Source organism: Passer montanus, unplaced genomic scaffold (assembly GCF_014805655.1).
Source record: "Passer montanus isolate IOZ18808 unplaced genomic scaffold, ASM1480565v1 scaffold25, whole genome shotgun sequence".
In the NCBI taxonomy this organism is placed as follows: Eukaryota; Metazoa; Chordata; class Aves; order Passeriformes; family Passeridae; genus Passer; species Passer montanus.
The window spans coordinates 2,932,791-2,945,748 of NW_024367149.1; the positions used below are offsets into that span (position 1 = coordinate 2,932,791).

A 12,958-nucleotide genomic window follows, 5' to 3' on the forward strand; every position below is an offset into this window, starting at 1 on the left:
TGTAACTCGGGTTTTGAAAAGGAAGAAAAAGCGGAGGGGGGGAAAGGCGACTTAGCGGGCTGTACGGACAGGGCTGGCGGTGCCCCCTCCCGCTGCCCTCCCCGGGAGCGAACAATTCCCGAGCGGCAGGAGAGGAGCGGCCCCGGCTGCGTCCCGATCGCCGCTTCCCGGCGGGACCCGCGGGGCCGGGCGGGAGCGAGCCGAGCCGAGCCGAGCCGTGCCGAACTGAACCGGGCCGGGCCGGTCCCTCAGCCCCGGCCCCACCAAACACCTGTTTAAGGGGCCGGCGGGCAGCGCGGAGCGGCGGGGCTTGGCGATGTTGGTAGGCTCCAGCCCGGGGCTCACCCCCGACGGATTTTATTTTATTTGGGTTTATTGAACACTCTCCTCGGGCGGGAGAGGAAAACGGGGGGCGGCGGGCGGGTGCCAGCCCGCTTGGCCGCCCGCGGGGGCCGTGAGGGGCCGTGAGCGGTGCCCGGGCCGGGGCGCGCCCGCCGCCCGCGCTGCCCGGCGGAGCGGGGCTTCCCCGGAGCGCCGCCGCCCGCGGTTTTCGTTCGGATTTCGCCAAATCGGGAGCGGGGCCGGGAATGCGGGCCGGGGGCGAAGCGGCAGCAAACCCACGGGTAGGCTGTGGGTTGGGATTTTTTTTTCCTGCTTTCTCTGTTTTCCTCTTCCCAAGCCCCCGGCGCTTCCTCCCTCCGGCAGCCGCCGCCGCGGGAGCGCCCTCCAGGCCCGGGGGCTTTACCCCGCGGGTTTTTTTCTAAAAAAACCCCCCACATTAAATTAAAACAAAAAGGGGGTTAATTTTTTTTCCTCTGTAATTTTTGAAGGAGAAGTTTGTAGCCGAACAGAAGCGGGGCGCAGTCCAGGGCCGGGACCGGGACCGGGACCGGGGCCGCTCCGCCCGGCCCCGCCGCCGCCTCCTCCGCTCACTGCGCTCCTAATTTTTTTCCTTTCCCCCTTAAACCGGTTTCCACGGCAGCTGTCCGGGTGTGAGGCTGCAGTTGGCATATTTCACGCGTTGGAAAAAAAAATTAACTGTTTTTCCTTTGTATCTTAATCCAGTGATGAGAGCCCTCCTTTGTTGGCTTTCTAGCTTGCATTTGTTTTATTTATTATTAGGAAATCCAGTTTGGTTCAAATATATAATCCATTTGAGCACTTAAATCCCCAAACAGCTGGCATTATTTTGTTTTATAATCTTTGGCTTTTCTGCGCAGAGCATATTTCTAAATTCCTACTTGACATTTATGGGGAAAAACTTTTTAATGTAAATGGATACTGGGATTTTTTTTCTGGGTATTTCCTAATTTACATGCATCATCAATTTTCCTGGATTTCCTAATGTTTTAATCTTTTTTCCTCCCATATAGCTTGTTAATTAATTTTTTTTCCCCAAGAAAACTTTTTTTTTTTTTCCTGGAGGGAAAAAGACGTTAATTTGCCCCATTACTTTAATCTCTGGCATTTGGAAATGGTTGAGAGACCACAAAAATGCAACCTGTTGTAGAAACCAGAGTGGTGTGTTTTATTTATTTTAATCGATAGCAGAGAGGTGATTTAGTAATAGGAACTCTGAGTAACATTTAGTAAAAGATTTGCAGATCTGGTGGCTGTGTACGGGGTGTGCATGTGCTTGCATATGAGCGCGTTTCTTTGCAGGCTGATTAGCAAGTGGGTTTTACACTTATAACCAGTGGTCACCGCTGTTTTCTCCACTTGGTGGGTGTTTGTGATGCCTGATAAATGCAGCTCTGTCATGGCTTCTCCTACTTTTATCACACTTTCCTTTTAACTTATGCAGCACCATGCTACAACCTTTGTAAGCAGAGGATTCAAAACTAAGCCAGAGAGAACTGATTACTTCTTGTTTCTTGGTGATTTTTTTTTATGGTTCAGAGCTAAAGGCTCTTGATACAATTTGCCTGGGTCGTGGCATGTTTAGCCTCGTTATTAGGAACATACACGACTACACAGGTAATTTGTGTACGCCTCAAACAGGGTAGCTCTAAGAGCCAATAAGTATGCATATAGGTAGCCATTAAAAAAAAAAACCACTAAAAAAATCAGAGTTAGTTTTCAGTATGTCCATCTAACCTTCATACTTGGTAGACAGTTTATACAGCTTCCTAGATTGATCTCCACCCTCCCTCCCTCTACTTCTTGTTTAGTTAATTCAACAAAGACTTTTTGCAATCTGTTTGGAGTTTGTCTGATGCCGTGGAAAAGTAGCTGCTGATTTATTTGGTTGCTTTTCGATTTCTGTCTCTAGCCCGTCTTTTCTCCTCCTTTCAGCGGGGATGTCAGCTGTTATTACTTCCTATTGATCCCTTTGCAAAGTGAGAAGTGAACTAAAATTAATGTCAATTCCACTGCTCAGATCAATAGCTGGAGTTATTTTAATCTGGATTTGCACGAGGTGCTAAATTAAAAAAAATCAGCATAGAGGCAGAAAAGTAGCAGCTCCTCACTCCACCTGTGCCCACTGCCTTCCCAGCACCCAAATGTTCCCTCCAGCTGATTACCCTGCAATCCATATTTTTTTAATTAAGGAGGTCAGTTAGTTTTCTTATTTTTGGGTTCTGTATTTAAACCTATGACATTTTGACATTAGGAGTGTATTAACGATAGATTTTCATAATGACTGGTCCACCGCAGCCTAATCTGCCTGTGTTGCTGGGGGGTGGGGAGGTGCTGGGCGAGAAGGGAGCAGGAGAGAACGAAAAAGGAAGTGGGAGCTGAAAAAAAATTAAATTTGGCCGGCTGAGATATTGTAATGTGTTGATTTATTCCTGGTGTAATGAAGTTTGCAAACGAATAAACGGCCATAGTGATTCACAGTATCCTACAGGAGTGTCAAGTGTTGCGGCCAGATTACTAATTTATGAAATACATTTAACGTAATGGTGTGAAAGCACAAGTAAAAATAGAAAAGCAGGCAGAGGTGGTTGCCTTTTTTTTCCCCCTGGAAATCTGTGTTTTTCTGTGATTGCTCAGTTTTGCTTCCATGTGAATGATCGTTTATTTCTGAGAACAGTGGCTTATTTGCATGCATCTCTTTGAACATACAGTTGTGTGTGTGTGTGTGTGTGTGTGTGTATATGTATCTACATATTTATATTTTCATGGAAATATAAGCCCCCCAAAACTCTGAATTTGCCAGTGGCTGCAGTTTTCTGACCTCCAGATTTTGATCAGTCTCATGTGAAGCAGCAGAGCAAGTGTACCCAGGACTGCAGTGCTGACCAGGCTGCCCTTGGCATCCCTCAGTCTTCCTCTCCCCCTCTCTGTCTGTGGCAAGAACTCAACGAGAAAGTTATTTAAAATTTGGAAGAGAGCAAATCCGTTAATGCGAGATACATAATCTGGTAATTTAGCAATGATGTCTGTAAGGATGAGTGCCAAATGAGGAAGCAGAGAGATGATGTCCACTCATCTTCACAATTCATAACAGTCAGTGGAGCGGCTGGTACAGGATGGGAGAGAGGAAATGCTATCACTGAACTGCATTAAAGCCCCAGACTGGATTTCATACACTTTGTTAACCTAGGCTCCCTCATTCATGGAGTACAAAAGGCACTCCATTAGGGAGACACTCTTTCACTAAGTTTTATTTGAGATGTTTGACCCTCTGGATTTAAGAGGCACAATTTGTAACAGCTTTTTATTATTATATGATTTTTCTGGCCCTTTGAGCTCCAGCGGCTAGTATATTGTTTCAAAGTTACAGTCCTTGTATTTTAAGCTGGGTTGTGGGGCCTGAATGGCAGGCGGCGGAAGCTTAAAAGAAAAGGCATGAGATTGATTGGGGGGAAAATAACAACACAAAAAGGCACTGCGAACTGGGGGAGATAGAGAAAGAAGGATTTTCCCTTCTTTCACCCTGGGAGGGGGTCGTGGCTGGGTGGGTGGTTCAGCCAACCTGGGAGGCTCAGCAAGATGTGAGGCAGAAATTTTGTTAACATTTTCCTCTAAATGTTAATGGCACATCCAGGGCAGTTTACAAATCTACTTAAGAGTGAGTGCATTAGGAACTAAAATTACTGATCCATCCTCTCTTGTCCCCGACCCGAAAGGCAGACGCTTGCGGAGATCAGATGGCAGAAGCACCCATTATGATTTTAAATATTGTCAGAGACGCCAGGCATTTTACTGGGGAAGTCTCTTCTCCTTTGGCTCTCAGGGACCGCGTGTGCACACGTGGCTGTTTGTGTGTTACACAGACGCACTGGGACAGCCACATTCCTACATTCCAGTGGTGTGCATACATATGTATGATGGTATCATCGAGTACTGTGTGTGCAAGCACACATCTACCCGTATGTACTGTGAGAGTGAGAGAAAATACCTGTCACTTACGTACGTCTCAAGCATCGCGTACAGTTATAACCGTGTGTGCTGTCTGATTTGGGTAACCGTGTACAATGGATATTTTTATGGTTCTGCACCCCCAACCCCCAAGCAAATGGCAGTGTGTGTGTATGTGGGGATTTTCTTAAGTTTATTGCTGTTATGTATACGTGCCACTTGCCATATAAAATTCCACTCATAATTTGGAGTTACTGTGTTAATTTTAGACTGAATATTTTTTTATTAGTGCATTATTAAATCTGCATGTTATTATGTTTGGTTTGCCTTTCATTCATCTGCAGTGGATGATACCCTTTAACCTAGAGGGCCAGGGCTGACTCCACTAGTGTGTGAAGTTGTCTATTGATTTTCTTGAATGAGAACAGTGGCGCATCTCCGGCCGGTGGCTTGTAACACATGTGGCCACTCTGCTGCTGGAGCATCCAGAGAAATGAGTGCAGAAACCTAATTGGTTGTGTTTTCTTTCCCTTTCTGTTTCCTTGCAGTGTTCAAAGGGTGATGATGCTCCAGTAATTTTCCCCGCTCCATTCCTAGGCATCGCTTTGCTTTCCTTCCGGGGAAGATCGTTCGGCTTGTGATCCTGCTGAGGAAAGAGACTCCGATGGACTTACACCGGGCAGCATTCAAGATGGAGAACTCACCCTATCTCCCCAACCCACTGGCCTCCCCAGCACTGATGGTTCTCGCCTCCACTGCCGAAGCCAGCCGTGATGCTTCCATTCCCTGCCAGCAGCCGAGGCCTTTTGGGGTCCCTGTGTCAGCAGATAAGGACGTGCACATTCCCTTTACCAATGGCTCATATACTTTTGCCTCCATGTATCACCGCCAAGGCGGGGTGCCGGGAGCGTTTGCAAACCGTGACTTTCCTCCATCCTTGCTTCACCTTCACCCCCAGTTTGCACCCCCCAACCTGGACTGCACCCCGATCAGCATGTTGAACCACAGCGGCGTCGGGGCTTTCCGCCCCTTTGCATCCACTGAAGACCGGGAGAGCTACCAGTCAGCCTTTACGCCGGCCAAGCGCCTGAAGAACTGCCACGACACTGACTCACCCCATCTGCGCTTCTCGGACACTGATGGGAAGGAGTACGAGTTTGGCACCCAGCTCCCCTCCAGCTCCCCTGGCTCCCTCAAAGTTGATGATACAGGGAAGAAGATATTTGCTGTGTCTGGCCTCATTTCTGACCGTGAGACCTCATCCAGTCCCGAAGACCGAAGTGACAGATGTAAGTACCTCTGTTGACTTGGTGGTTCTTTAATTGTGCCTTGTTGAGATACGCAACAGGTGATTGCCCCGCAGTGCTGTGAGACTTGCTGGAGGCAGAGGCAAAGCAGCCTTTCCTGCCTGCTGAGCTCAGCCATGCAATATTGCCTTGTTCTTCCAAAAGGATATTGACAGATTTTAAGGTGAAGTGCTCTTGAAGGAAACTCGCCTTCCAGCACATAGCTGGAGAGGTGATGTTGACCTTGCAGAAAGCTGTCCAGCTCACCACTGTGAGGCTGTAGGTGCTGGTACATGTATATATGTAAACAGGGATGCAGCTGTTTGGAACTTTCCCAAAGCTGGCAGCAAGCATGTGCCCCCTTCTTCTTCAGGTGTTTCTTTCTGACCTTTTCTTCATGCACACCATTTTTAGAGCAAATGCATTACCGACCGTCACAATTCATGCCTCAGCTTAGGACAAAAGTACCTTTTTCTCTGATAACTTTAGAATATTGTTGGCCACTGATCTCCTTCTTTAAGACAAATACAAATTGTTTTTACAATTCAATAAGTTGTGGCATCATGTGCTTTCTCTGAGTGTTTCCCCATTTTGGTGCCCGTTGAAACGTGATATGCTCTTTCACAGGCCAGTTATTGGACTGAAGGAACCTGGTGCACTTGTTCATGACTGTAACTCCTTGTTCCCCCATCACTTTGTCCCTTGTGGAGTTGCCTACACAGAGGGGCAGAGCTGTCCTTCATGAATGGCAGGCTTCCAGGTTTGCAGAGCTGGGAGGTGACCCACGATGGGGAGTGGTCTGGGGACAACAGAATGTGGTACCCCAAGGAAGAGCACTAACTTATGATTAGAGTTTTCCTGTAAACCCAGACATGTAATCAAGGAGTGAGTGGTTTGCTTTTCACATGGGCTCCTTTGTTCTGCTGAATTTTATTAATAGAAAACAATTTTATTATTGTTGTTGTTTTTATTATTACTTTTTTCTTTTAAACAAAAACCTGCTGCACCGTTGCTTCCTCTCCCTTTCAGATGTGATTTTTCTTCTCCCCTTTATGATACCAAGGAGAGTAATAGAGACATTGTGGCTCTCTCTCCCCTGTCGGCGCTGCTTCCTCAGGCTGTCTCCTTGAATTAGGCACTGTGCTAACTTACCGGCGCTAAAAGACATCTGCCTAAACCCAGCGTACCTTTTCAATAAAAGTCATCATAAAATCAACCTGCCTTTTAAATCCATCGCTCCTTGGTTTTGAAATATGCTGCAAGTGTGTCTTTTATTGTCGGCGTTTGCGAGGGTAGGACAATTCCCGCTGATGGCAGGAGCCGTGTATTTCTTGCAGTACCGGTGTGATCTCTCGTGTCTCTCCCCCTTCTCCTTCTGATCCACCCCCGACCGTGCTACTTTTTGTGCTGTAAGCTCCTTTCATTGTTCAGAATCTCCTCTCTCTCCTTTTGGGTCCATAGGAAAAGTGGCTGTAGGTGGGAGCGCATGTGGATGTGTGGAAGCTGGTAATATAATTATCCATGGGGGAGGCAGGTGAGATGGCAAGGCTTAGAGACATCTTTGTTGATGCTCTTTCCCTTATCGATATAACCTGGCTGGGAAAATGAAGCTTGCTCAAAAGAGTACTCCGAGAGATAGCGGCCGAGGAGAGGGTCCGCTGGCTAAATGAATTTAGAGCGCATCAGCTGCTATGGATCTTGCTGGCAAAATCCTGTCAGATACCCCATTTAAAGAAGTAAATCTGTTAAATGAATTACACCACATGGAGCACAGCTGTGGACAGACAGACGCATCACATCCATCGCCGTGCCTTGCCTTTGCCAAGAGCGTGTGCCGAACGCGGGTCCGCTCCTTCTGGGAGCAGACAGGGCTTTGCACAGACACAGGCAGGTTGACACCGAGTGCCAGTGCCGTGGCAGGGGACTTGCCAGGGAAAGGAAGAGGAATAAAAACTTTGCAGGCAGCTTGGAAAACTTGGGCAGAAGTGGAAGGTGTTTTATTGTATTGTTTTTGTTATCATGTTAAATTTCTTTAAGATGCTTTTCTGCACGGTAGAGCAGAGCAAATGCAACATCCCTGATACTTCATCAACATTAAAATTTTTCTGTAACTACCAGGATGATGTACACTAAATATGTCTGTTGGCTCTGTATCATATTCCCATCACATGTAGATGCTGCATAATGGAAACTTCGCTCCATTAAGACAGCAAGATTATTTGGTGTGTGCACACACACATATGGGTGCATTTGCTGAAGGCTGAGAGCAAGCTGTGGAGCTTTTAGAGGATCCTGATGGTCTTTGATGGTGGCCATCAGAAAAGAGAAACTTCTGAAGTGAAGAATTTGAGAGATCGCAATTTGCAGATAAGAATGGTGATCCTCTTTTGCATTAGCATTTGCAGATATATTTTTGAAGTTTCTGTAGAAATGTGTACTTTAGGGGTTTGTTATCTCTGAGGAGTTTTGTGGATTCCCTGTGTAACTGTTGTATATAACCCTCTGTAAAAGCTGCCTACTTGTGCTCCTTATGGAGCAGGTAGGTGGCTGTACCTTCAAGGTAAAAATGTAATGAGGCTTTTCTACAACTGCAAGGAAAAATTGTAAAATTTTCTTAGATCACCAACACCTTCCCATGTCTAATGGGTGCTTTTCAGGTTTGCAGAGCTTCACTGTTTGGTGTATTTTTCAGATTGCTGAAAGGGTTTGTGTTACATGGAAGCTGAATTACTATTATTGCCCTGTGTGGTCTTCTGTTCCACTGTACAGGAGCCTTTCTTAAATAGATCATTAAAATATTTGTTTCACCTCATATCTTAAATGGTGATTTTCTAGAGAAACTCCGTCCCCCCCTTTTCTTTCTTTCTTTCTTTTTTTTTTAATAAAATGTAATCACTGAGTTTTAGTTTCCCTGAAAAATAGATTTTTGCTTGGAAGACTTTGCAAGAAAACAAGAATCAAAGTGAGACATTTGCACGTCAAGGAGTGTTTGGAAGGTGCTTATTTAGTCCTCTGCAGCATGGGAGGAAAGTTTCAGTCTGCTTTCACCGGTGGAAGAAATTCACAGAATTCAGTAAAATTATTTGTGATATGTTCCAGAGTATTCCAGATTGGCACCTAGCCCTGTAAGAGATATGTTCATGCAGCAGAAGTTGCTCAGCCTTTGCAAAAACCTTTCCTTACTTTTAAAACAGGATGGTGCTTAGACCCATACCCTGCATCCCACAAAGGGACATCTTTGGGCTGCTTTTGTGTGGGACTGCACTCTCTGTTAATCAGAAAATTGGGCTGAGATGTCTGCATTTAGGTAAATTGTCTCTTGCTGTAAAATGCGAGGATTCAGGACATCCATAGTGATGGAGTATACAGGGAACATGTGGAAAAGTGGAACCTTTCCAGGGAGATGCAGGCATACCTTGTACTGGATGGGCTCATTCCCTTAGGTGCTTACTGAGAAAAATAATGCCATTTGTTAGAGTTTAGGAGCTTCTTGTAAAGCATGTGTTAAAGGCACTGGAAGACATATTTTATGGGTTTGCTTTAATAAGCGTACAATAATTGAGATTCCTAGAAGGAGTGGAAATAAATGGCATGTTCCTTTCTGCAAAAGAGATCTATAGCCCTGTTTTAAAATCAGAGGAGAAAAAAAAAGATTCCTGTTTTTTTACTTCTAATAAAACCTGTCTCAGTGTCCTTCAATCATAGTACCCAGTTCCTGTGGCATTGCTTTCCCACAGTGACAGGCAGAGGTTGGTGCCAAAGCTGGGACCTCCTGGCAAAGAGCTGGACCTTGTCAGAGCAGAGACCTCTGCCAGCCCTGCGGGGCAGCCCGTGCCCCCAGCCTCCCTGGGACCACAGGAGATGGTTTCCCATTACTGTCTGCTGCTAGGTCTCCATCACGTGTTGTCTGCGACTAGTGGTGTGAAGGTGATCTTCTACATCCTGGCCACTGATTCAGTTTCCATCCTCTGGCCAGAGTCTGGCTCTCCAAGTCTCAGTTTCCCTGCTCCTGCTGGTAGCCCTTGCCCAGCTCCTGCTGTGCCCAGGAGATGAACATTTGAGTTGGGAGCAGGCTGGGATCCTTGCTCATCCCTTGTGCCTGCTGAGGGTAGCAGGAGTGATTATATTAGCATAATTTTGATTATTATTCTTTTTGATAATCATATTTTACGTTAGTTTGTGCTGCAACTGATTTCTTGTCTGCAGGAGAAGTTGTGTGATGTATTTGTGAGATCTTTGTTACACTTTGGGTTTTTAAAGAACATCTCTAGCATGGAGTTAGTTTTCCTTTTGAAACAACTGGTTTGTTATTGATCAAATGTAAATTGCACTTCAGGTGATGGACGTCAGGGCTATGATGACCACAGCATGAATTCCTGAATAATGTGGTGCTCTGGAAATCAGATCGAGGGCTGTCTGTGCAGCCACCCACCTGCTCAGACCTGTGTTGGGATTTGTGTTATGACCTGTGCAGAGAGCTCTGTGTGTCTATGTACATGTGCTGGGGAGAAGAAGGTTTTCCTCTTTTTGTGGCGGAACAATGGATTGGAGAGGGAATGCACATGTCCACACATCCATTGCTCACAACTCTTCCCTCTGGGATGCACCACTTCCGAGGCTGGTAAAATTTGGGGTCTTATGTGAAGTGATGCTTTGTTGCTAATCATATTCCGCCACAATCATGGGAAACCGCAAGTTTAACTCCGCTTGTGAAATAATGAAATAAATCAAGTGGAATGTTTCTTTCTGCCGTGCAGTGCCCTGTGTGATGTAGGAGTGAAGAAGCAACAGTGGAATTTTGGAAGGGCTGGGCAGGCAGATGGGCCGTGGCAGGGATGACGGCCATGCATCCATCCCTGTTGCTCCACCAAATACACACCATCCTTGTGGAGTAAAGTGTGCTGCATGGAGGTCTTGGAGCACGCAGCAGTCACCTCCTTTTCCTGCTTTTCTGGCAGCAACCTTCCCTCTCCCTCTGCAAACTGTTGCCGAGACTCCTTTCCGTGCTGTTGGGCTTAATTGTCTTGTCGGGATAAAGAAATGTTTGAACAGTTAAAAGTGGGGAAGGGCTGGATGGGAGCAGCCCCTGCCGGCTGCGGGGCCATCTGGCCTCCCTTGGATCTGCCGGTCTCCAGTTTATATTTCTCTTTCTGTTATTTGGGGCTCTCTGGCGCACTCGGAATACCTAATCACCATGGTGAGAGGAGGGATAGGGCTGCCTCCCCTTCCCATCAATTGTCATGCAGAGCCCGGCCGGGCGCTGCTCCTCGCAGCCCTCATTTGCTGTCCTCGCCCGCTCTCGGCAGAAGGATGGCTTTTAATTGATCGTTTGAGGGGGAGGGCTGGGGCTGTTTTTTTCCTCCAAAATGTTTCCCCGTGCAGCCACTGCCATCCGGCCAGCCTTCATGTCATCTCTGCCAGGCCACAGATGCCTCGTGCCCCCTGTTTTCCTTTTTGGACTCCCCGGGAGCTGGTGTAGCCACTGTCTTCGGAGTGCTGAGCGACACAGAAATGTTATATTTATCCATCTCCCGCCGGAGAGATGGGCACGCACGCAGTAAATGTTTATCGCTCCTCTTTTGCCCTGTGTGCCTGGATGCTGGCAGGAGAGTACTCATTGTACAACTGCAGGGAAACCCCCCCACCTTTCTCAGTATTTCCCATCAAAACCACGGCCCCCAAACCGCCGGCCAAACCTTGCTTTTCGAGAAGGAATGAATCACATTAAATCTTCAGCCCCATCGATCAGAGCCGACTGCTGTCAGAGGATTGCGGCAGGAGAGGCGCAGGCAGACTTGGTGGCTGCCGTGCTGTGCCGGGGATCGGGAATCCTGACCTCGGGCATGGCTTGGAGTCACGGTTTCCCGATCCCTAACGCGGGAGCAGTGATACCTCCCTCACAGCAGAGCCTGCCGCTTTGATATCTTCTGACAGAAGACGCTAGGCAAGGGCAAAGTATGAGTATTATTAATATAGTACAGTTAGTAGAATATTATGAACTATTATAAATCATTACTACTAAACTACAGTTATTAAAGGAAATGACCAAAGTGCACTTTGCGAGCCAGGATCTCTGACAGTTAAAACATTGTTTTATTATTTTACTTGCTAACTTGCAAAATTCGAGAGTTAGCAACAGTTTCCTGGTTGATTGGTGGTGATTGCATAAGGAATTGGGAGAAGCAGGGGGGAAGGCGAACATTTCAGGAGGGAGAGAATAAGCATTAGTGCCTCTGTGATTTATTTTCCTTTCCTTGATATTTTGAAGGTCTTGGAAGAGAGAGGCATGCTCAGGCATGGGCCCAATCCTGCTCTGTAAGACTGAAAGTGTTCAAGGCGACAAGGTCTTAATGTTTCTGGAATTCCCCAATGAAAAAAATAGAAGTGAAGGTGTTAGTGAATTGCTGCTGGTTGTTATTTGTTTGATATCATTTAGACAACTCCCATTAAATGCTAGCAGCAGATTCATTTTTTTCTCTTTGTTTGCCTTCCAAGGAATAGAAAACAGACATAATTATATTTTACGTGAGACTGTAAGATTTCCTCTCATCTCTTTTTTCTGGCTAATATCTGCAGCTATAAAATAAATTCTTTTTGTGCATACATGGTGCTAGACTGAGGTAAATAACTGTCATCTAAAATCTGTCTAACCTTAATCTGCATCAAGAGCACTGTAGAGAACTGTACCCATTTGTATAATATTAAGCTTTATTTTTATTATGGATTTCTAATGCAAATTCATAGTGGGAATGAAGTTGTTTCCTTTTAATACTGTATTCCAAGAAAAGCAGCCATTGATAGCAAATTGTGATGATTTTTATCCTCTGGTTCATGTCACTGGTGGTCTTCTATCATGTCAATGTGCCTGATAGCCTGTGAATGTTTCACCTCTCTTCTTCAGGGTGGAATAGCAGATTTGGAGACTTTTGAGGACATTTTTCAGCTATGCAGAGCAATTTAAATTCTTCAGAAAGAATGGATTTCTATTTGGGAAATTTAATATAGGATCGGATTCCTTTACAGCATCCTCTGAAAAAGGGCGTGTGCACCTTTGTAAATCTACACATGTGAGCTGTATATGTGTCGTTCTCCCCTTTCATGAACATCACTGTTTGCCTGCTTGGCTTTGCTGGCCTGAGTATAGAAACTCACGGGTGACAGACATTTGGGACAAATTTATCACCATGAATTCAGTTTTTTTTACAACTGAATTATTTTCCTGCTGTTAGTCAGGTTTTGGGTATTTGATGGCCAGATTGACCCAGCCCTCAAGTCAACAAAAGCTCTGGCTGAAAAAGTGCTGCTGGGTTTGGTGCTGTCTGTATCTGTCCATTTCATCTTTGCTCTGTCTTTTAAAAACAGGA

At 46.0% G+C, this 12,958-nt stretch overlaps 1 protein-coding gene across 4 annotated transcripts in view; it reads left to right on the forward strand.

Moving 5' to 3' along the window:
* Positions 1–202: 202 nt before the first annotated feature.
* Positions 203–12,958, forward strand: part of RNF220 (ring finger protein 220) — a 215,840-nt gene continuing 203,084 nt past the window's right edge. For 2 of the 4 annotated variants that reach the window (XM_039711333.1, XM_039711336.1), the window contains exons 1-2: positions 205–322; positions 4,857–5,597. In XM_039711333.1, coding sequence (XP_039567267.1) covers positions 4,973–5,597 — 625 coding nt within the window. In that variant the 5' untranslated portion in view covers positions 205–322; positions 4,857–4,972. Of the gene's footprint in view, positions 323–4,856; positions 5,598–12,958 lie in introns of all 4 variants that reach the window. The other 2 variants (XM_039711335.1, XM_039711334.1) reach the window with 2 other exon arrangements.